This window comes from Taudactylus pleione, unplaced genomic scaffold (genome assembly GCF_031769625.1).
Source record: "Taudactylus pleione unplaced genomic scaffold, aTauple2 ptg000225l, whole genome shotgun sequence".
NCBI lineage: Eukaryota > Metazoa > Chordata > Amphibia > Anura > Myobatrachidae > Taudactylus > Taudactylus pleione.
The window spans coordinates 6,983,972-7,008,459 of NW_028284627.1; the positions used below are offsets into that span (position 1 = coordinate 6,983,972).

The 24,488-nt window shown below is 48.3% G+C and overlaps 1 protein-coding gene across 1 annotated transcript in view; it reads right to left on the bottom strand.

Annotated features, from left to right (window-relative positions):
• Window positions 1-24,488, bottom strand: part of PWP1 (PWP1 homolog, endonuclein) — a 96,658-nt gene that overhangs the window by 60,194 nt on the left and 11,976 nt on the right. Inside the window, exons 4-6 of the mRNA XM_088478916.1 lie at window positions 22,035-22,120; window positions 21,541-21,637; window positions 4,669-4,779 (exon numbers count right to left, since the gene is read on the bottom strand). Coding sequence (XP_088335042.1) covers window positions 4,669-4,779; window positions 21,541-21,637; window positions 22,035-22,120 — 294 coding nt within the window. The remainder of the gene's footprint in view (window positions 1-4,668; window positions 4,780-21,540; window positions 21,638-22,034; window positions 22,121-24,488) is intronic.

Genomic DNA, 24,488 nt, shown 5'->3' on the forward strand with positions numbered 1-24,488 from the left:
CTCTGCACTCACCATATACGGGATGAAGATTATATCCTGGCTGTCGGCATGCCGGTGCCAGAATCCCGACACCTGTCAGAATCCAGCCAGCAACTCTATCACCGGCATCCCAACAGTTAAGTATTGTGGTTAGGCAGCGGCTTAGGTAGTTTTAGGCTGTGGTGGGAGGGTGTGTATGTGTGTGTGTGGGGGGGGGTTAATGCTGCAGGGGGGGGCGAGGGTTAGGTTTTGGGGGTAGGGTTAGGTTATTAACCTGCAGGTGTCGGTATCCTAACCCTGTCGGGATGCCGTACCCACCCCCTTATACTGAAATACCAGAAGTTCCAAAACTTACAGTCCACATTTTAAGGATATCCATACTTGAGCACAAGTGACTTAATTAGTACCTGAGTCAGTTTGATCTGACCATCTAGATAGACAGCCTTTAAACATGGACTGCAATGGGTTTGGGAACTACTGCTGTATACTATGAACACTCCAAACTGCATCCTGTATAAAATCAGGGAATTAAATAAACGAACTAGGTGGTCACATGCTGTGTGCGCCCCAGATATAGTATTTGGGAGTGCTGTGGATAAAGGCCTCGTTTAATCTGGGGTTTTTTATTTGTTTTTTAGTGGTCACTTTTTCTCTTCCAGTTTAGCTCATTTACTCCAGCTTGTGGCAGGTGATTCCCCAGGGGATTTCAACCCCAGTATGTTAGGTACTTACCCTCAGAGTTTACCTGGGCACGGTGGGTAGGCCCATAACCATGGCCATGATTATGCCAAAACCTCTATTCATTTATTGCAAAATTCTATTGCAAAATGTATTATATTATATATAATTAGTAATGTTGGAGTTGTGCACTTGTAATTCTTCTTTTTGTGTATGCAACAATAGTCTCCCCAGGAAGCACCTCCCACTATATATATATATTCAGGGTGTGCATTCTAGGGCCCCTTTTCTACATATTCTATTTAGTGTGCTCCTATGCACACCTGGGACGCCTTCAGCCTAGGCTAGCACCCCTTCCCACCTGTCCCCCTACTGGTTTTAAGCAGCGATCTGGCATTTTGACTGCACTTTAGTAAGAGGCACAATCTAGTCAAGTCCTAAAAATTTTTATACAGTAGTGCAGCTATGGGTTGATTTTTGGGGCGTGGGTCCCCTGGATTGCTTTGGTGGGGCTGCTTCAGGGCATCGCATTATAAACACATTTTTCCTTTCTTGCACTTTTATTGTTTAATATATGTATTATTTTCACATCTTTATTTTGCACCTTACTACATGCAGCAGTAGCTGCTCTTATCGATCTAACACCTTTTTACACTTCAGCTTTCCTCATAAGAGTGATGCCCTGGTGTGGCCTGTTTGGGGGTGTCCTGCGTTCTGGATTTCAACCCCAGTATGTTAGGGACCTACCCTCAGAGGTTACCTGGGCGCGGTGGGTAGGCCCATAACCATGGCCATGATTATGCCAAAACCTCTATTCATTTATGGCAAAATTTAATTGCAAAATATATTATATTATATATAATTAGTAATGTTGGAGTTGTGCACTTGTAATTCTTCTTTTTATGTATGCAACAATAGTCTCCATAGGTAGCACCTCCCATTATATATATATTCAGGGTGTGCAGTCTAAGGCCCCTTTTCTACAGATTCCCCAGGTGTATAATAGTCAATGTGCATGGTGAAGGTCTTGCCCTTAAAAGCCAGTAAGCAGGTGAGCCTCAAACCAGGAAACATATCTTATATTTACAATGTATGTGATAGCAATTGCCATGTTTAACAATCTGAGTGTTAAGGGGTGCATACATCAAGCTGCTATCGCGGCAATTCCCTGTTCTGCCAATGACCAGGGAATTTGTGATATTCAACATGTTGAACAATCTCGATTCCCTGATCCCAATTCGAAAATGGTCAGAATCGGCAAGTTGGGGATTTTTAACAAGCTGAATTTCCCAGATTGCCGATTACCGATGGCCACCGATCTGCTGATCGTATTGTCGACTGGTAGAACGGGTAATCGGGCTGTCGATGTACACAGAGTAGGACTGATCAGATGGGGGAAGCCTTTGGTGCAGTTGGGTCAGCTTAACAGATATTGCAATATTTGGAAATAACACTCCCTGATTTTATACAGAATGCACTTTGTCGTGTTCATAGTATACAGTATATGGTGAGTGCAGAGTTCCCATGACTGTTTACACAAAGTGGTCACATGCCACGTGCACCCTAGATATAGTAGTGGAGAGTGTTGTGGCTCAACGCCTCTTGTGTACAGTACGTGTGTAAGATTTTCATTAAAGTCTGTATAAATAGCCATTATAGCTGCTATTATTTGATGTTGTTAAAGTAGCAGCAATGGATCCCCCGAGTAAACCAGCTCTAAAGTCATTATAACCACATTGTGGGATTTATCAATAAAACAAAGCACAGATCAGCCAAGGCGGAGATTGGGCCAACGCTGATTTAATGTAATAATCGTAACCGAGAGGAGAAGAATAAAAGTTTTACTGCAAATAACGAACACTTACCAGCTATTACAGTCCTCCTTCTAGGGCTTATTATGAAGTCAGCAAATAGCTAATAAATCAAGTAAGGACTATTGCCAATTATATTGTTTGCTGTTAGCAACAAGGTAAAAATCCATTATTTTAGGTAGAAATTAAAAAGGGTACAGGTGCTTTAGATTAAATGCTTCAATTCAGTGGGTATCCCAGTTGGCTCTTAAGTGAATGGCTGTAATTCTGGATCCAGCAGGCCGAGCACAGCAGCCAGATTCCTCTCCAAGTCTGACGGCAGCTCACTTCTGATTGTTGGGCAAAGGTATTTGGTATAAACCTGTTCATATACCAGACCACCTGCCCACTTCTGCTATCCTACTAAATATTAAAAGGTGTTCCATAATGGATCCAACCGTGGATTTGGGAACCAGATTGCTCCCCAGCCAGCACATTGTCCCTGCAGTAAGCACTGCAGTCCATACACAACTCTTTAAGAGAACCCTAAAGGCAAAGGTTCCCAAACCTGGTCCTCATTCATTCGAATACCGTTTTATACCTAAATTCCGGGTCTGACCCAGAGGTTGGAACAGGGTTCCAAACCGGAAAAACACGGAATTTAGTTGGCGACGTTCACACCGAAGCCAGCTCTTCCGATGTGGAAGTGGACGCATGGAGAGGACGTCATCTCCAAGCGCCACTGAAGCCAGCCAATCGGCCGCCATGCGGCACGCTCCAGGTCATTGTGACCCGGATCGCGCCGTTTACACTGCAGGGTTTCACGGGTCTTTCCTGTGTTAATCCCTGCAAGTTACGTGGGTTGTATGGCCAGGTCACTCGATCCAGGAATCCAACCCTGTCCCTTTTTACACAAAGGAGCTACCTTGGTTAACCCTGCAATAACCCGGGTGTTAGCTCTGGTGTAAAAGGGGTATAACAGTCCAGGCTTATCCAGGTTTACCACCTGTGACTTCATTAGTGCCTCCATCAATTTGATTTAACCACCTGTGCTCCACCATGGATCTCCCTAAAACCTGAACTGTTGGGGTACCTTGAGGACTGCATCTGGAAGCCTCTGCCCTAAGGTATTGCAGTTTTATGAGACAAGCAGTGAATGCTGCAGATGTTCTATAACCCATAGCAATGACATTCCCAAGGTCGGAAATCTGCTGCATTTTAGAAAATGTGTGCTCTGAGCAGTTGCCAAAAGTTACATGAAATACATACAAAACCTGTTAGATAAGTCCAAATTTAGGCAAAACAATGTACAGTATATTCATATCATACAAGCTACATTTTTATTTATTTGAAACTGTAGCTTTGCTCTTCACAAAAGCCACAAGGTGCTGCCTCCATTTATTGCACCACAATCACAGTGACAAGACTGCCACAGCAACAACAGCCCCAACCCCTGTGGCTGTCCTTATACATAAAGGTTGTAGACCAATGTACTGTACGGAAAAAATATATTTCAGTGGCCTCAGATGATTTCACAACATTAGCGCAGAGAAGCTGTAGATCCTATTATGAGATCAGAGCAGCAGTATTAACCTATTATTAGTTGCTAGTCAAACTGGTGAGGAGACATCACCATCCAAATGCTAAATAACCTGCTACATAGACTACTTGTCTGTACAATGTTCCTCCTGTCTCATCACAAAACAATCAGTAACCTGCTACAGAAACGATGTGACTACACTGTGCACACCCTGTGACATCACCATCCAATGCACACAAACCTACTACACAGTCTGTGTCTACACTGTGCCCATCCTGTGACATTAAGGGTGCGTAGATAGATAGAGCAGATTACAACATTGTAATCATACAGTTGTTCCTCATCCCCTGTAGTGCCTACACTGAACGATATGTCGGTCAGTGCAGGCAACCTCCCTCATCCCCGAACATACCCAATCTGTCGTTATCAGCAGATTGACCAGCATGTTCAGGCGAGGACTGATGTCGGAAACGACCAGCGGAAGTGCGCATCGCTGGTCGTTTCCAACATTATAGTGCACGATTAATGAGCGATTGAACGATAACGATGTCGTTATCGTTCAATCGCTCATTTATATCGGCAAGTGGATATGCACATTAAGAGGCACTCGTAGAATAAACAGTGGATAAATGACAAGTTAAGAGGGTCTTGTGACACCTTTGAGGGCAGTACGTAAATTACCTGTAAATTCTTCAGGGCTTGGGTCAAAGTTCAGCCACTCGGTGCACAGAGGGTACGCAGGTAAGATAATGTCATGATGCACATAGAATGAGTCCTCCTCATGGTTGTACACTGGATAAATCACAAGGTAAAAAATTATTTTACATTACAGCAACTTTATAAAAACACACAGGAGAAAGGTTTTAAAAAGGGTGTTTACACCTTTACATGACCATAATTTATTACTTTAGCTTCTACAGGTTCTCCAGCAACTTTTGCTTAGAGCGGGTTTATTTCAGTGCCTAGTTAGATTTATCCAGATGGCAGCTTTGAGATATATCTAATTGCAGAGGACACAGCACAGCGGGTAATATCCCAAAAGCATCAAATCTCAGCACCTGATTATGTAACTACATGGCGGGTCATATCCCAAGCATCAAACCTCAGCACCTGATTATGTAACTACATGGCGGGTCATATCCCAAAAGCATCAAACCTCAGCACCTGACTATGTAACTACATGGCGGGTCATATCCCAAGCATCAAACCTCAGCACCTGATTATGTAACTACATGGCGGGCCATATCCCAAAAGCATCAAACCTCAGCACCTGATTATGTAACTACATGGCGGGTCATATCCCAAAGGCATCAAACCACAGCACCTGATTATGTAACTACATGGCGGGTCATATCCCAAAGGCATCAAACCACAGCACCTGATTATGTAACTACATGGCGGGTCATATGCCAAGCATCAAACCCCAGCATCGGATTATGTAACTACATGATTAACATGTACAAAAGAAGCCATATACTGTTGTACATAGAATGTATAGATTTATATTAATGAAATAGACATTGAAAAAATAAAAGTTCCTTTCTAATAGTGTCCTTTGGAAGCTCACTCACTGCGATAAAGTGGGTTATCCAGGCAGAATTACCTCACTCATTTTTGCTTGCACCCGCAATGTGCGCAAACGCATAACGCACTAGCCTGCCGTGGAGCATTGCTCTTAATTGAATCTCCCCATAAACATCTCAGACTGTCCCTTTAAATAGTGCTGTAATACAGCATGTACACAGTAGAGTAACAGGCGCATTGTACCATGTGGTAGTCTTTACTCTTAATCCTTAATTCTCAAGAGCCAATAATCTAAATCCTTTTAATTTAATTTAACATAAAAGAAATCTTTCTGTTCTTCCCCTCACACACTTTTCTGTGTTCCGCTAAAGGTACTTAAACATACATAAGCAATTAAGCAACAATAAAATACAAATGCCTGTAGCAAGAAAAAGTATGTGAACCCTTTGAAATTACCTGGATCTCTGCATATGTTGGTGATAAAATGTGATCTGATCGTCATCCAAGTCACAAGAATAGACAGACACAGACTGCTCAAAGTAACGCACAAACAATATGTTTTGATGTCTTTATTGAATGCACTGGGCCTGTTTCAGAGGTGGACACAGGGCCTGATTCAGACCAGCTCGCAAGCGGGTCGATGGTGGCCCAGTGCGCATGCGTACGACGGAGCCGGCTCCGTCGTGCGCGAGACCCGGATAGCGACGGCAAACCGTCGCTCCGGGTCTCATACCAAAGGGGGCGTGCTCTCAATGTTGAGTGACAGCACGCCCCCTTGGGTGGGCGGGCCGGGGGCGTGGCTGCCCAGACGGAGGCGTTTCCATGGGAACGCCTACCGTCTGGGGCCGGCCCCACTGACATCACAAGTGAAGTCAGTGGGAGTGCTTTTGGCTCTGTTAGAGCCGACAGCACTCTTGGGCTTGCGGCAACGAGACGCTACCACAAGGGTCTCGTCACCATGGCCGCTCGCTATAGCTGTGGGTGGTCACCCACAGCAATTCGACCGGCCAGGAGGCCGTTCTGCAAAACCAGAGGAACCGGCCCTGATTCAGAGCGAGCGCTCTGTCAGAGCGTCCGGCTCTGAATCAGGCCCACAGTCTCAGCAGCTACTGTACCTTTATACACAGCCACTACCACGGCCGATGGACTTCCTACTGAGACGCGCACTGGCTACAACGCTACACAGCCGCTGTGCGTATAAAGATTGCACCAGCCCTATGGAGGTGCAATTTCTCTGTCTGAACAAGACTGCCTGTGTCACAGCGCAACTGCATGTATAGACAGTCACCGCTATGGCACGCCCGCGTCTGGCTGGCCAACCCCAATACCACCCAGAAACGCCCACAGAAATGGCCTCTTTCTGCTTCCAAATTAACTCTGCGCACTTCCAAAATCGGCCAACTGCGTGAATACCGGTTTTGTGTGCACTTAGTGTGCATCTCTTAATCAGGCCCATTGTGTGACTATTCGCAGTGCAGGGTGGAAAAAGGATGTGAACCATTGGATTTAAGAACTGGATGACCCTCCTTTGGCAGCAATAACCTCAACCAAGTGAATGCTGTAGCTGCGGATCAGACCTGCACGGTGAGAAGTGATTTTGGACAAATCCCTCAGTACAAAACTGTTTTAGTTCAGCAATATTCTTGGGATGTCTGTTGTGAGCTGATATCTTAAGGTCAGTCCACAGCATCTCAGTCGGGTTGAGGTCAGAGGGTGTATTTACTAAAGTGCTGGTTTATAGAAGTGGAGATGTGTTACTGCAGAAGGCAAATTTTCTTCTGCTGAAGCCATTCAGTCGTAGATTTACTTCTACGTTTTGTGTCGTTGTCCTGTTGCATCACCCAACTTCTGTTGAGCTTCAACTGGCGGACAGCTAGCCTTCCATTCTCCTGAAAAATGTCTTAATACACTTTGGTAATTTATTTTTCTGTCAATGAGAGCAAGCTGTCCAGGCCCTGAGGCAGCAAAGCTTCCCCAAACTATGACGCTCCCTCCACCATACTTTACAGTTGGGATGAGGTTTTGATTCTGGTGTGCTGTGCCTTTTTGTTCTTTACAAACATCTCCACTTCGATTCATCTGTCCACAGAACATTTTGATAGTAGCGCCATGGAATATCCAGATGCTCTTTAGCGAACTTCAGACATGCAGCTAAAGTTTTTGGACAGCAGTGGCTTCTTCTGTGGTGTCCACCCTTCTTCTGTGGGTTACACCATTCTTATGCAGTGTTTTGCGTATTGTAGACTCTACAAGTTGCACAGATTTCTAGAACTCTTTAGCACAGGGCAGGGCCGTAACTAGGGTAGTGCGGCCGGTGCCATCGCACAGGGCACCACAGGTCAGGGTGCGCTGTTTGAGCCTGTCAAATTTCTGTTTATTATCATTCTTGCTTGCAGCTTCCTCTTATTTCATCCCCAGCATCTCCTGGTCTCTCCTATCTCTTCCCTCGCCCTTCCCCATGAACCCATGGCCCTTTTTTGGGTGCATTATGTCCCTTTGAAAAATGAGGAGGGCGCCAATGCTCTTTCTGGCACAGGGCACCAAAAAGTCTAGTTACAGCTCTGGCGCAGGTGTTCCCAACCACGGTCCACAAGGCACACTAACAGTCCAGGTTTTAGGGATAGCCATACTTGAGCACAAGTGACTTAATTAGTACCTCAGTTATTTTGATTTAACCATCTGTGCACAATCATGGATATCACTAAAACCAGGACTGTTAGTGCGCCTCGAGGGCCGAGGTTGGGAATCACTGCTTTAGCGGAAACTCTAGGATTATGGTCATCCTCTTTCAGCGGTGCTCTAGTAATCATCTTGGCAGGACAGCCACTCCTGGGGGTAAATTTACTAAAGTGAGAGTTTTTAGAGGTGGAGATGTTGCCAATAGCAACCAATCAGAATCTACATATTATCTTCTAGAAGATGCTAGTTGAATGTTACGTAGAATCTGATTGGTTGCTATGGGCAACATCTCCACTTCTAAAAGCTCTCACGTTAGTAAATATTCCCCCTGGAGAGAGCGGTAAAAGTGTGGAACTTTATAGAACACTTCTTTTACCGTGGACTGATGAACATCAAAGCTTTTAGAGATACTTTTGTAACCCTTTCCAGCTTTATGCCAGTAAACATTTCTTAAAATTAGGTCTTCTGAGATATCATTTGCCCGAGGAACAATTCACATCAGTTAAATGTTTCCTGTGAATAACCAACTGAAACTTTGCGAGTGGCTTTTAAAGGGAAGGACAACTCTAACAAACACCTCCAGTCTTGTCTCAGTGATTAGACTCCAGGTTATATTACTGCTAACACCAATTAGCTTTCTAAAAATCATTACCCTAAGGGGATTCACATTCTTTTTCGAATATATACTTCCAGTGCTAAAAGTATTTAATATGGACAACAAATGCACTGTCATTTTTGCATCGATAGTTTAAGCAGACTGTCTATATTAGTGATTTAGATGAAGATCAGATCACATTTTATGACCAATTTACACCAAAGGGTTCACATATATTTTTTTGCCACTGTAGATCAAACTGCGACCTTTCTGTTAAACTGTACAATTAAAAATGCTTTCATCCTAAACTACCTGTACTAAATGGATGATTATATTCATTTGATAAGATTTGCAAATCATTACAGTTTGTCTCTGCCTTATGACTAAAATACAGAACTTGCAAATACCAGTATTTCTGAAGCAGCATTGTTACCTCTGTGTGTTTGGTATAGCTCTGAGTGATAAAGTGGCCACATATGTTGCATTATTGAAGCATGTGGACCCAAAACATGCATCACAAATTAATAAGCCATGACAAATTAATTAGATAATTAAAGGGCAAGTTGGGGATTAAAAAATATCAGCCTGTGTACAGTCTACTTTGTCTAAGGATCTTTGCTGCCACACTGCAAAGTAACCAAATGACACTGTGGTGTGTTATGGCACTTGGTCCTCACAGTAGGATTGGCCTTGTGTAATTATTATTATTAATGGCTTTCTGCCTGACAAAGTCTGCTGCAATAATTACTAGACAGCAGAGGATGTGTTAAAGCCCAAACTATTTAGCTTAGGTCTTGCTTCAGATGAACAAACATTCATAAAGAGCACTTTTAAGTGCTGTATTTCAATCATATAGTACAAATTGTCCAATTATAGATTGGAGTCGAAAAAATATGAGATATTGTTAAGAACGTACCTTTGTTATCTCTATTTCTACGAAGTCCATAGGGTTCCACAGGATAGGTGTGACATCAGTCATCGGGCACCATAGAGTAAAGCTTTCAGCCTCCCAGGATGCACTAGGGTCCCCCTCCTATACCCCGCCCCCGAGCCAAGGCATCTCAGTTTTGTACCAAGCCATAGGCCGAAGGAGGAGAAGGAAGAGAGAGAAAAAAGATCTGGATACACACAAGAATCACATTATCACCAGAGGGAGAGGGAAAAACCGGTGACCAGAGCAAAGCCCATCTGCAGCACAGGTGTGACAGGGCGGGAGTCCTGTGGAACCCTATGGACTTCGTAGAAATAGAGATAACAAAGGTAAGTTCTTACCATATCTCATATTTTCTACTTCAGGGTATAGGGTATCCACAAGATACCTTGGGGATGTCCCAAAGCAGTATCCTTTAAGGGTGGGGACGCTCCTGTGCTGAAAGGAGAATCCGCCGCCCGAAGGAAGCATCCTGAGAGGCGAAGGTGTCAAACCTGTAATACCTCACGAAGGTATGGACAGAGGACCACGTAGCAGCCTTGCAGATCTGGACTGCAGAGGCACCACGTCGAGCTGCCCACGAAGGACCCACAGACCTAGTGGAATGAGACTTCACAGAAGGAGGAACCGGCAGGCCTTCATGAAGATAAGCTTCAGAAATAGCCATACGGATCCAGGCTGCCAAAGTTTGCTTTGAAGCAGGCCAACCCTTTTTACGGAAGCCATAGAGGACAAACAAGGCGTCCGACTTCCTAAACGAAGAAGTGCGGTCAACATAAGTCCTCAAGGCCCGCACAACATCCAAAGTGGCCTCACCCACTGAAAGGCCAGGTGAGTTAAAAGCCGGAACAACTATTTCCTCGTTAACATGAAACAACTTTGGGAAGAAATTCAGGACGAGTGCGTAACACTGCCCTGTTCCCATTAAGGGGGTCTACAAGAAAGAGCCCCTAAATCAGAAACACGTCTGGCCGAAGCTATGGCCAGAAGGAAAACAGTCTTAGCTGTTAGCCATTTAAGATCCACTGAGCCCAGTGGTTCAAACGGCGGTCCCTGGAGAGCCCTCAGGACCACAGTCAAGTCCCAAGGCGCAACAGGTGGAACAAAAGGCGGCTGAATTCGCAGAACGCCCTGCATAAAGGTGCGCACATCAGGGATTGTAGCAATCCTACGGTGAAACCAGACAGACAGGGCCGAAACCTGTACCTTCAAAGAAGCAAGACGAAGCCCATGGTCTAGTCCCGCTTGCAGGAAGGCGAGTATCCGACACAGACGAAACTCCCGCGGTGCATAACCTCGCGGTCGACACCACTGGAAGAACGTATGCCATACGCAATGGTATATCCTCGCGGAAGACGGTTTCCGAGCTCTTAACATGGTACGCACTACAGAGCTGGAAAACCCCCTGGACCTTAACATGGCCGTCTCAACAGCCACGCCGTCAAAGACAGCCGAGTCAGGTCCGGGTGAAGACAAGGACCCTGCGACCCTGAAGGTCTGAGAACCAGTGCCGTCTGGGCCACGCAGGAGCTATCAACAGGAGCGTCCCTCCTTCCTGTTTGAATTTCCGGATTACCCGTGGAAGAAGGGAAACCGGAGGAAACAGGTAAGCGAACCGGAACGTCCACCGGACGGACAGAGCATCCACCAGAGACGCCTTTTCGTCTCTTGTGCGAGACCCGTACACCGGCAACTTGTTGTTGTGCCGGGACGCCATGAGATCGATCTCTGGAAGACCCCACTTGTCCACCAGCAGTTGAAAAACGTCCGGGTGCAGGGACCATTCCCCCGGATGAACGTCCTGGCGACTGAGAAAGTCCACCTCCCAATTTAGCACTCCCGGGATGAAGACAGCTGATATGGCCGGAAGATTGCGCTCCGCCCATACCAGGATCCGAGACACCTCTACGAGAGCCGCCCGACTTCGGGTTCCTCCTTGCCGGTTTATGTAGGCCACGGTGGTAGCGTTGTCCGACTGGACCTGCACTGGGCGACCCTGGAGAACCCGATGTGCCTGCTATAGAGCATTGAAGACCGCTCGGAGTTCCAAGATATTTATTGGAAGCTCTGCTTCTGTCGGAGTCCACCTGCCCTGGAACAAGTGTGGACCCGAAACTGCTCCCCAGCCCCGAAGACTGGCGTCCGTTGTCAACAGGACCCAATTCGGTACCCAGAACGGACGACCCTTGTTGAGATGGGTCGTCTGCAACCACCAGGCAAGGGACAGGCGAACCTCCGGGGTGAGCACTATCGTCTGGGATTTTAAAGACTGAGGCAGTCCGTTCCATTTGGACAGGATTAGGTGCTGCAGAGGTCTGGAGTGAAACTGGGCATATTCCACCATGTCGAACACCGACACCATGGAGCCCAGTAACCTCATTGCCGAGTGTAGAGACACCCGGCGGCTGTGCAGACAACTGCGCACCTTCGACTGTAAGGCAGAGATCTTTTCCCCCGTAACAAAGATCCTTTGCTGTCCCGAGTCCAATAAGGCTCCGAGGTGCAGAATCCGCTGAGACGGGATTAGAGTGGACTTCTGCCATCTTATCAACCAGCCATGCCTGTGCAGTAGGGCAATGGTCAGGTCCAGGTGACGCAGAAGGAGCTCCGGCGATACTGCCACTAAGAGAAGGTCGTCCAAGTACGGCAACATGCGGACTCCCTGCAGCCGCTGAGAAGCCGCCATAACCGCCATCACCTTGGTGAACACACGTGGTGCTGTCGCCAGGCCAAAAGGTAACGCCCGAAACTGAAAGTGGTCGCTGCGGATTGCAAACCTGAGGAACTGTTGATGGCGCAAAAGAATAGGGACATGCAGGTAAGCGTCCTGTATGTCCAATGACACCATGTAGTCCCCAGGTTCCAGCGCCAGAATGATGGACCGTAGGGTCTCCATCCGAAACTTCGGCACCCGCAAAGACTTGTTGAGAGCTTTGAGGTTGAGAATCGGACGATACAACCCATTGGGTTTCTGCACCAAAAAGAGATTGGAATAGAAACCCAGGCCCCTGTGGGAGAATGGAACAGGCACTATAACTCCAGCCTGGATCATAATGTGCAAGACCTTCCGCAGCTCCGTGGCCTTGTTCCGGTCTGATGGTAGACCCGTGGTGAAAAATCGAGTCGGGGGTCTGTGCCGGAAGGAGAGGGCATACCCGTGGGAGACTACCTCGAGAACCCAAGTGTCTGTCGTGGTGACCGACCAACACCGGGCGAACTGCAGCAGGCGGCCTCCCACCTTGGGATCCCCCAAAGGGAGGCCCGGACGTCTGGTACTCCAGGCCTGCTTCCTGGGCTTGGCCGATTTCTTGGGACCAGCCTGTCGGGGAAAAGACTGTGGTTTGGGCCTGCCCTGGGCCCTATAAGACCGAAAGGACGATGGCCCTGAACCAGAAGGGACAGCAGCCGACGGGAGACATGCCGATTTAGCCGCCGCCAGTGTGGCTACAATCTTGTCCAGATCTGGACCGAAGAGAACTTCTCCGTTAAAGGGCAACGCCTCCAAACCCTTTATGGAATCAGCGTCCGCCCTCCAGGATCGCAACCACAAGGTGCGACGAGCAGCCACCGCTGCCGAAGAAATTCGAGACACCAGGGTATTAATGTCTAAGGCCGCCTCGTTGATATAAGTGGCCGAATCACGGAGATTACCAATCAACTCCGCCTGCTCAGCCGGACAGTCGGAATCGAAGGACGCCTCCAATGTATCTGCCCAGCGCTCCATAGCTCTGGCAACCCAGCAAATGGCCATAGCCGGCCGCGCTGCCCCCCCCCGCAAGTGAATAAGCGGACTTCAGGCAGATCTCCACCTTGCGGTCCGTAGCATCCTTAAGGGAGGACATGGATGGCATTGGTAGTGTGGCACTACGGACAAGACGTGTCACATGAGAATCCACCTGTGGAGGGGATTCCCACTTAGCAAAATAATTATCCGCGAACGGATAAGCCACCGCCAGACGCCTCTGCGGCTGGTATCGCTTGCCAGGCTGTTTCCACGCCTCCTCTAAATGGTCCACCAACTGACCCGAAAGAGGAAAGACTGTGGCGTCACCCTTCACATCCTTAAAAAAGGCATACTTGGATTTAGCCGCTGGGGGAACTTCGTCCTCAATCACCAAGGCTGTGCGGACTGCCCTAATAAGTCCAGGAATAACAAGAGATATGGTAAGAACTTACCTTTGTTATCTCTGTTTCTACGAAGTCCATAGGGTCCACAGGGTTGACCTTGGGGTATAGGTTGGGAACCAAATCCGGGCACCACGCAGTTAAAGCTTTTAGCTCCCAGGATGCACTTGGGTCCACTCTCCCTATAACCTCACCCCCAGCCAGAGGCACCTCAGTTTGTAAGTACCCAAAGGCCGGAGGAGGAGAAAAAAGAGAGAAAACTGGAACACTCGATAACCATACTCACAGAAATGGGAGACGGAAAACCGGTGACCAGTCACACAGCCCATTTGAAGCCAGGTGCGTCAGGGCGGGCGCCCTGTGGACCCTATGGACTTCGTAGAAACAGAGATAACAAAGGTAAGTTCTTACCATATCTCTTGTTTTCTACTTCAGGGTCCATAGGGGGTCCACAGGGTTGACCTTGGGGATGTCCCAAAGCAGTTCAACCAAGGGAGGGGACGCTCCTGTGCTGAGAGGAGAATCCGCCGCCAAAAAGGAAGCATCCTGAGAGGCAAAGGAAAACAATGCCTAGAACCTTAAAAAGGTGTGGACAGAAGACCACGTGGCCACCTAGCAAGGCAAAACAGCCAAGGCGCCACAGCGAGCAACCCACGAGGGTTACATGGCCCGAGAAAAAACAAGCAGCAACAACAGAAAGGCCTACCCATGGGTAGGCCCCTGAAGAAGACATACGAGGCCGTCCAGCCAACATATGGCCATAGGCCGGCCATCCTTTCCTGTTAAAACCAGAAATCTCAGACCACCAATAAGGAGTCCGATTTCCGTCAGGAACATGAATGGATCACATAAATCCACAGAGGCCAAACCACAGTCAATGAGGCCACACCAGCCGAGAGGACTGGGGACTGAATGGCCGCACCATAAGTTCCAGAATAATATGGAACCTGAAAATCACTAAGAAGAAACACAGGGTGAGAACAACTCACACCCTGACAAGATGCCGTCCAGAAGAGGGAGCCACATGAGAACGCTCCCAATTCCGCCACTCACCTGGTTGATATAAACTCCCTGATAGAAAGAGAGAAAGCCAAAGCAATAGACCATGTAATGGCTATCACAACCAGCGGTTCCATTAACTTTCCCCGGAGTTAACGAAGAACCACTCCTAACTCCCAAGGAGTCCCTAGGGAGGACAAATGGAGGCATAATCCAGAAAACACTCCAAAGGATAAACTGGATATCAGAGCGGAGCAATTCCATAACCTAATCATACTGACAGTGTAGAGATCTGCACTGTCAGGAAGGCCAGGCCGAGGGTGAAACCCAAGCCAGCCGGAAGGAATGCCAGAATATCTGGAAATCCTGGACACCAGAGGATCGTATCGATAGGTATAATACCATAAGAATTATGGCTGCCACAGTTTGTGGTAGGTCCCAGCAAAAGCTGATCCATGTGCTCCAATCATTCCAACGATGACAAAGCTATGGAAGCCGTAAGACCACTGTAGGGACGTAGTCAAAGACAAACGACCCAGGTCCAAGGCAAACCCCAGGACCCTGAGACAACAGGTCTGGGTAGTGAAGCATCAGGAATGGAGTATCGATGGAGAGACTCCGAAAAAAAAACCAAGTACCCCTGACATCTGGGGCAATCAGGAGCCACCAGCAGGAAAGCATCTCTGTCTCGATTGAAACACTTCCCTCGAGGAAGAATGGAGACTGGAGAACACAGGTACGCAAATTGGAAGAACCCCTTCACCGACAAAGAGTCACTGAAGGTTGCTTCAGAATCCCCAGAGTTGGACTGTAACACCATAGTGTGATAGAGTCAGAAGGCCATGAGTGTCACCTCAGGAGGGCCCCCCCCCCCCCTGCTCACCAGGAGATGAAACCTCTCTTGGGGAAGAGACTAGTCCCCGGGATGCACGTCGTAACGGCTGAGGACTCCCGCTTCCCAATGGAGAGCACCTGAAATGAACACTGTCGAGATGGTCGGGAGGAGACCCTCAGACAATGTCCGAATGTATGACATACCTGACATTGCCACCCAACGAACAGTATTGCTAAAAAGGAAGCTACTGTTCTGACCCTGTCGGACTGAACTTTTTCAGGTTCACCGGGAAACAAGGGCTATGCCAGAGTGAAGGCCCAAGACAGGCTAAAGTTCCAACAAGTTAATTGACAGGGTGGAATCGACAGACATCCAATTGCACTGAAATGGATGCGAACCAGACACTGTCCTCAGCAAAGAATACCCTGGACGAGATGGTCATAGTCACCCGAAAAGGGACAGACTTGCCTTCGGGGAGAGCAGCATCATTTGAACAGTGATCAGACAGAAAAAAACTTGTTCCATCTGGAGATAAGCCAATTATGGAAAAGCCTGGAATGGAACTAAGCCCATTCCACCCTTCCAAAGGCAGACACTGAATAGTGGACCATGCATCCCAGAGTGCAAAGACATATGTCGACTGCGCAGACATCCATGTACTCCTAATGGAAGAGTGGAGATGCCGTCTTACGCCAGAAGAATTCTCAGATTCTGAGAATCCAGCAGGGCTCCTAGGTGAAGAATACCCAGAGAGGGATGCAGGGAGGACTTTTTCCCCATTGATTAAACTTCTGCACCCTGAAGAAGCCACAGTCAACCTGACCCGGCTGTAAAGTATCCCGGTGATCCTGCCAAGAGCAGGAGGCCATCCAGGTACAGGAGCATTGGGATATACTGAACAGAAGAACTGTCAGAAAATCCAAAACGCTGGTAAACCCCTGTGGGGCTGAGAACAGTCCCAACAGGCAGAGCCCGAAAACCGTAAGTGCTGTGATACAGCAAACCTCAGTCCATGCTGAGGCAAGGTCTCTGTAAGTGCCCGTAGGCATGCGTCCTGTATATCGAGTGATACCATAAAGTCCCCAGGTTCCAAACATAGTATGATGGAGCATAGGGATTGCCTCCTGAGCCCAGGTAGCTTTAGGAACTGGTTCAGGGAATTGAGACAGAGAATAGGCCAAAGAGGACCATTCAGCCACCGCACCAGAAAGAAAGCAGAACAACCAGTCCCTCGCTGAGAAAGTGGGGATGGCCCAATTAGCTCCGCTTACCCCAACAACTGTATAGCTTTCTGGATTCGTAAGGCCCTGTTCGGGTCCGAATAAGGGCCTGCGTACCATCACATGGAAATAGGCCGCCTGAGCAAAGAGAGGGCGTACCCTCCTACCCACGTAGCCGCGGCAACTAGACACTAGTACCGGGCGAACTGAGAAAATCGCCATCTCCCAGTGGTAGGCCTGTCTCGTCATGCTGACGATATAACCGTAGGTTCAGAAGCAGGATCGGCTGGCAGTCCAGGCCTGCTCGGTTGAAGAAACAGACCTTTAGGCTGACCCAGAGGACAAAAAGACTTAACAGACTCAGTCTGAGGCCCTGTAGTGGGCATAACTGAAGGCGGGAAATTTGTACTGCCACTGTCAAGGTCAGGACCCAACAAGATCTACCCTATAGATGGTATCTGCACCTCTGCATTCTCAGAGCGCAGCCATAGGGTATTACGGAGGATACCGTCGCAGCCGGAACTCTGAAAGTTAGGAGACTGGTATCCAATATAGGCATGTCCACCTATGACAACTGCATATATTACATGAGCGACCAAATACATTTGAACCCCAGACGTGTTGGTGGGGAAAAAACATTACAAATGCATCAGCTCAGTATGCAATAGTATTGACCAACCATGCTATAGCCATGGTAGGATGGGTAACAACCCCTGAAAGCGAGTATACTGATTTCAGGCAGAGTTACCACCTACGGATCAGAAGAATCCGACCACGCAGGAATGGGATGCATAGTAACGTCTGTAATCTGACGAGTAACATGCCCATCCACCCCATGAGGGGCTCGTGATGACCCTCAGGGAATTTGGGACAGGAGGCCAAACACTGTTGTAATACCTCATAACTGACAACAGCCAGAGTCCCGCCATGCGATCCCCCCGCTAGTCAGCAACAGGGAACCAGAAGGCACGCAATACTGAGGGTGTATGATACAGGTGCAGGTCAACATTCACTCTAACCAGAATGGACCTGCCACCAGCCCAAAGCAGGGATAATAATACTTGAAATAGGCTTCCCCCCGTCCGTGTAAGAGGGAAAGAGCCCAAAACAGTATCCAGTTCACGCAGAGCCAACTGGGAAGTAACCACAGGGCATCAACCACGCCAATTTGCGTTTCGTAGAAAACAACATCCACCCAGGGTGGCCGTGGGAATCCCTGCAAGGGGAATGACAGACTATGGTGGCACCAGGGGGATTTCATATACTGCGAAAACCCCCTGCAGGGAGCAGTAGTCTGTGTCACAGGGGAAGAGTGCAAGAAACTGCGAGATACCCTGAGATGAAAAGGGCATTATTGTGAAGTAACCCCCAGGTGAGGTACAACAATGGGGCCCACCCGGCGATCCGCAATTGAGAGGATCCCGAGAAAACAAACCTCCCAAGGGGGTCGTGAAAGGGGCCGGCACCAGATGACGCCACACACAGAACTCTTTATGAAACAAATCCTCCGCACTAACACCTGCAGCACATGACTTGCAGGATAGCAAAAATGGGTGCAGTATAATCTCCTGGTCAAACATATCTGACCAATCTTGGCGGAAATATCAAGCAGTGCTATACTGGTCCTGACTGATGCTAAAATTAGCCGCAGGGACCCATTTTCAGCGTATGCAACACACAGTTCCAACGAAAATGTGGCAACGTGCAGCACGCAACAGTATGTGACAAACCTCACAAATATCAACGAGTATATAAATGTGAGGTCTCAGAACCACCCTAAGTACAGCTGTATTAGGGCAGATAAGGAAAAGTGATAGATATACCCTGACAGGTGAGAGAATTAAATACAGACAGTCAGCACTAGCATAAGTCACATACCATGCAGATATATACATATATACATAAACATGTCATATAATATACTGCACTATTACACTGCATTCAACTTACCCAGATTCAGTGTCTGGGAAGGCTACAGCGCTGTGTACACTGACCTGATGGTGAGGTACGCAGGGGGACTGGACTCCCTGCCATCTCCGGAGCTCTGCTGCTGCACCACAAGAAAATGGCCGCTGGAGACCTCAGAAGAAGCGTGGCCCGCGGAGGAAGCAGCTCAGCGACGCCAGACTATACATACTGAAAGGCGCGCTGAGCTGAGGGGAGGAGCCGCTGTAACAGGGAAAGCTTCCTCCCCTGGCCGGCTATTAACCTCCCGGGACGCCGGCTCCCAGCGCCGATCAGTAAGTCCCTGGTGGTCTAGTGGACACACGGGGTATGGGGGGCCCGCCGCCACTGCCGGCGCCTCCGGTCTGTCCCCGGAGACCGGAGGCACAGGACTGCATATTAAATGCGCGGATCACCGCAAGCGGTGATCCGCGACCATACCTGCTCCCCGTAGATCCGGCAGCAGTCCTGGGCGCCCACAGAGTCCGGCTAGTACAGACTCTGGGGTCCCGCTGAGATCCCCAGATCTGTACTGGCGTCTCAGCGCCGGCGGGGTGACGGAGCGGCAGCTTAGACGTCTTATGGACAGTCCGACGCTGCCGCTCTGAAAGTCCAAAGTAAAAATAAAAAAAAAAACTCTGTACTTAGAAAAAATAAAGCTTAGGGGCTGCTAATCAGCTCCCCACTGCACTAAACGGTGACCCGACTCCGGCCGAGCACAACTTAAACTGAGGTGCCTCTGGCTGGGGGTGGGGTTATAGGGAGAGTGGACCCAAGTGCATCCTGGGAGCTAAAAGCTTTAACTGCGTGGTGCCCGGATTTGGTTCCCAACCTATACCCCAAGGTCAACCCTGTGGACCCCCTATGGACCCTGAAGTAGAAATACACCTTGGACCTAGCGTCAGCGTCCTTAGTATGGAGAGGTTCCTGATCGTAAGGATCCAGAATCTCCCCATCATCAGACGTCCCTTCGTCATCCTCATAAGGAACCGACAGAGACGCCACCGGCCATTTATGTGGCCGCATCACAGACTCCCCTTGCAACACATCCGACAAGTGCTGTACAGAACTCGTCAGGGAGTTAACCCACGCCGGCTCCTGAGAAACCGGGAGAGGGGAAATAGGGAGACTGCGGGGTACCACCAATTGTCTTGGGAAACCCTGCATGGGTGACGACACCACTGATTGCTGGGACAAACCCATCTGTGTAAACGCGGGCTGCGGAGCTAACTGGCCCACTAAGGTTGTAAGCGCCTGAGCGAAACAAGCCCAGGGCGGCTCCTGTACCGGTGCTGTAACCGTAAAAGGCCGCGCCAACGACAAACACTGCCGGCAGAGGCCCTCCGCGCTACCCTCCCCCTCCGCTAAAGGTACTTTACACGTAGTACACTGCAGCCGGAGAGGAAAATCACTTTCAGACATGATGGTAGAAAGTATGTGACCCCACTCACCAATTTTATAAAAAGGCGAGAGACCACCCTGCAGCACCGCACCGCAAGGGCTTTAGCAGAAAGAACAGGGACAGTAATAAGGCTGACAGTCAGAAATGGAAGATACAGGCAGCAGCGCTAGCACAGTCACATACAATGCAAAGAAACTCAATTCCTGCACTAACAGCGCTGATAAATCAACTACACAGACACAGAGTCTGGTAGGACACAGCGCTGCATACACAGACCTGACCACAGCGTAGGAGAGGTATGTGGGGGGACCCAGACCACGATGCCTCCGTCCAGACTTCCAGCAGCGTTCACCATGCGTTCTTGAAGATGGCCGTCGAGGAGCAGAGAGGAGGCTGGTCTGGTGGAGGAGCGCTCCCACAGGGCCAGTCGGCGTGTTGCAGAGAGGGCTGTGTGCAGCGGGGGAGGCGCCGGCTGTGAGACAGGGAAGGCGCGCTCCCCTGCCATGCATTTAACCCCTGGGACGCCGCAGCGCTACCGCTCTGCCGCGGTCCTGCAGTCCCAGGGGGGTAGTGGAAGCGCAGGTTAATACCTGGCTCCACGCTGCAGCCAGTCCCCAGGGAACCCCCTGCCTGGGGACTTCTGGACCATGTATCAGCGGGGACCCACCGCGGGACCCCGCTGCTTACCTTGCTGCCCCCCTTGAATCCGGCCATGGTCCGAAACATCTGGGGTCACCGCTAGCTGTGACCCCAGATGCTTACCAGCATCCCCGGATCGGTACCGGCGTTCTGGTACCGGCGGGGGTGTAGGGAAGACAGCATGGACGTCAAAACTGACTGTCCATGCTGTACTTCCAGATGTGCAGCCACAGCTGCAAAACGAAAACTTCAGGGGCTCTTCATGGCCCCCCTCTAACAGGTGCCTCCGACTCCGGCCGGGCACCGAACTAAACTGAGATGCCTTGGCTCGGGGGCGGGGTATAGGAGGGGGACCCTAGTGCATCCTGGGAGGCTGAAAGCTTAACTCTATGGTGCCCGATGACTGACGTCACACCTATACCCCAAGGTATCCTGTGGATACCCTATGGACCCTGAAGTAGAAAATAGGTATGGTTGTCACTAAAAAACTGCCACACATCTACTTTGAAACAAGAAACTGTTTCTGTAGGTAAACTATGCATTGTGAGTATATTTTAAAGGTTTTATGTTAAAGCAGGATTATGACAATCTTATGATTTATATGGACAGTAACAAACGAATACATAACAAGTACAAAACAGATCTATTATCATTGCTTACCGTGAATTTCAAGATTACAGTGATCTTTCTCAGCCCGCCCGCATACCAGAAGGTTATCAGTGGGTTTAATAACAAAATCTTCTGTCTCATATTGTTCCTAAAATGAAATGAGAATTAGGTACAGTATTAAAGACAAAAAAGCATCACAAAGCATTAACAGAAGTGGTCAAATATTTATCCAAGGAGAAGTTTCAGCACAGGAGACCCCCATTTCAGTATTATCATCATATGAGGGGAGGTGGAGAGATAAGCTCTCTCCTGACTGTGATCTTTAATGCTACTGATCAGCAGGTATCTTCTGCATATTACTGCATTTGTTTATAGCCGGTTACTACTATTGCTTATTTTAAAATGCGCCGCAATTTTATTTTTAATAAGACAAAGACATAAAATGTTCGTCTATGTATCAATAAACTCCATTTTTAATTTTCTGTGCTGTTCTGGTTGCCATGCTCTCTAACGGAAATATAGTGCTAGTCTGCAGGTTTACGTACTGTATCTTTAAGAGTGATGTAAGCATCCTGGTCGCTGTTGCAATAAACTGCGAGTCCAGCAAGACTATCTCCGAGGTTTCCGACATCTAAAAAGAACAGAGATAAAGGTATTAGTTTCGCTCTATGAGCATTACTCAGGTCAAACAGGACACAAAATGTAAAACAATACAAAAAGATGAACTATTTCTTCTTATTATTATTATCAGTTACTAGTGTTTGCCCTCAGCTTCGCTGGCGTGGATGTCTGTTATTGCTCAACGGAACTGATTTTACAAAGACAGTAGTAGCATCTAATATTGTGATGTATATTTTATATTGTAAACATGGAGTGTGATTCAGTACGGATCGCAACTGCGAATGCAGTAGCGTTAACGCACGCAGTCTCACTGCGAATATATGCTAATGCACTGCGATTGCTATTCTGGCGTACCACTACATAAGACGCCCATCTTACCTCACACACATCCGTAATACTTAGCTAGACTGCGAAACCATCGGTAACATCGAGTACAATCGCAGCCTCACGCACACTTGCACAAAGCTCTGACCTTACCCAGGAATTGCTAACCTCATCGCACGCAGTGAGTACTCAAGCCGTGTATGGCATTGCAGTGCCTAATTTATGCATGACCCTGCAACGGCGTTGAAACGCACTGGCACGCCTGCGTTTCGCTGACCACCCCCTAGTCTCCACCCCAAAACGGTACTTCCTGTCGATCATTCTGTTATGGGTCTGCGTAGTCACTGAGATCGCAGTTCCGGCTGGTTCACGCACTGCAATGCATACACATGCGCAGAACACAACTGTGTGTGTAATCGCAGTTGCGCTCCTTTCTGAATCAGGCCCATTGTTCACAAAATGTCTTTGTAACCTATAGTTGCAGGTTTTCCTTCAGGAATTAACACAAAAAGCTGCTTGGAGCTACTAACTCGTGAGCAAGCCATGTAAAGCTGCCCATTGGTTCGCCGCCATGTATACTGCAACTTCATTAGTCAAGATAAGCTGCCTGATTAGCGCTTAATATATAGTTGGATTTTCCTGCGCAATAGATCTATCTATGTATTTCTATACGCATACATACATAACTGTTTGCGTTTGGGGTGTGCAATATATGTATGTATTATATATATAGTACATACATATAGTAATTTTGAACTTGAGGAGCCTGTGCAAATTCCAATAAAAATTGTTTTTGTCTCCATAGTTCATAAACAGTCCCTAAAAGTACATATGTCCCCAAAAAATTATATTTATATACACCTAGTAATTTTTGGCATATGGTGCCTGCACACTGCACGCACCGAGTGTAAAGCATCTGGTTTTTCCTTTATTGCACCTCTCCCTGATGTCACATTGAGATAATACAGACCTTAGTTTCTTTCTATGTGGCTTAGCTATACAATATTGAAAACGCAATTCAAATTCTTCCCGTAGTTTCTGCGTGATGCCGAAACGAAGAAACAAAAATTCAGAAAAAAAACATCTGCCTCCACAGTTCACACACTGCGCCTGATTCAGAGCCAGACGCTCTGAAAGAGCGCTCGCTCTGAATCAGGGCGTTTGTTGCTTTTTTTCTGTGCGGCCTCCTGGCCGCTCGCTTAGCTGTGAGTGACCACCCACAGCTATTGCAAGCGGCCAGGTGATGGTCGCGATGGTCTCGACCATCGGGGCTTGCGACGAGACCCTTGTGGTAGGGTCTCGTTCCCGTAAGCCCCAGTGAGCTTTCGGCTCTATTAGGGCTGGAAGCTCACCCACTGACATCACTCGTGATGTCAGTGGGGCCGCCCCCAAACGGCAGGCGTTCCTACGGGAAAGTCCTCCTTTTGGCCAGCCGCCCCCCCCCCCCTGCCCGCCCTCAAAACGGGGCAAGCTGTCAATCAAAATCGACAGCTGCCCCACTTTGGTGCGAGACCCGTAGCGACGGAGCGCCCATCGCTAGCCGGGTCTTGCGCATGCGCATGTCGGAGCCGGCTCCGGCGTGAGCATGCGCAGTGGCCAAACATCGACCCGCTCGCGAGCGGGTCTGAATCAGGCCCACAGTCCCAAGAATTACATTTCTAAAAAAAAAAAAAAATCTATTTACAGACACAACCATTACAACTTTATTGTAAGTATAGATATATACAGCGCACACAAATTCCGCAGGACTTTACAGAGAATAGTCATTCACATCAATCCCTGCCCCAGTGGAGCTTACAATCTATATCTCCAAGTGCGCATTCACACTCACACTAGGGTTAATTTTTGTCAGGAGCCAATTAACCTACCAGTATATTTTTCGAGTGTGGGAGGAAACTGCAGGAAACCCATGCAAGCACAGGGAGAATATATAAACTCCACACAGGGCTGTAGTGGGAATTGAAGCCACGACCTCAGTGTTGTGAAGTAGAATCGCTAACCATTACACCATCTGTGCTGCATTTATTCATCAAATTATTTATATAGTGCACACA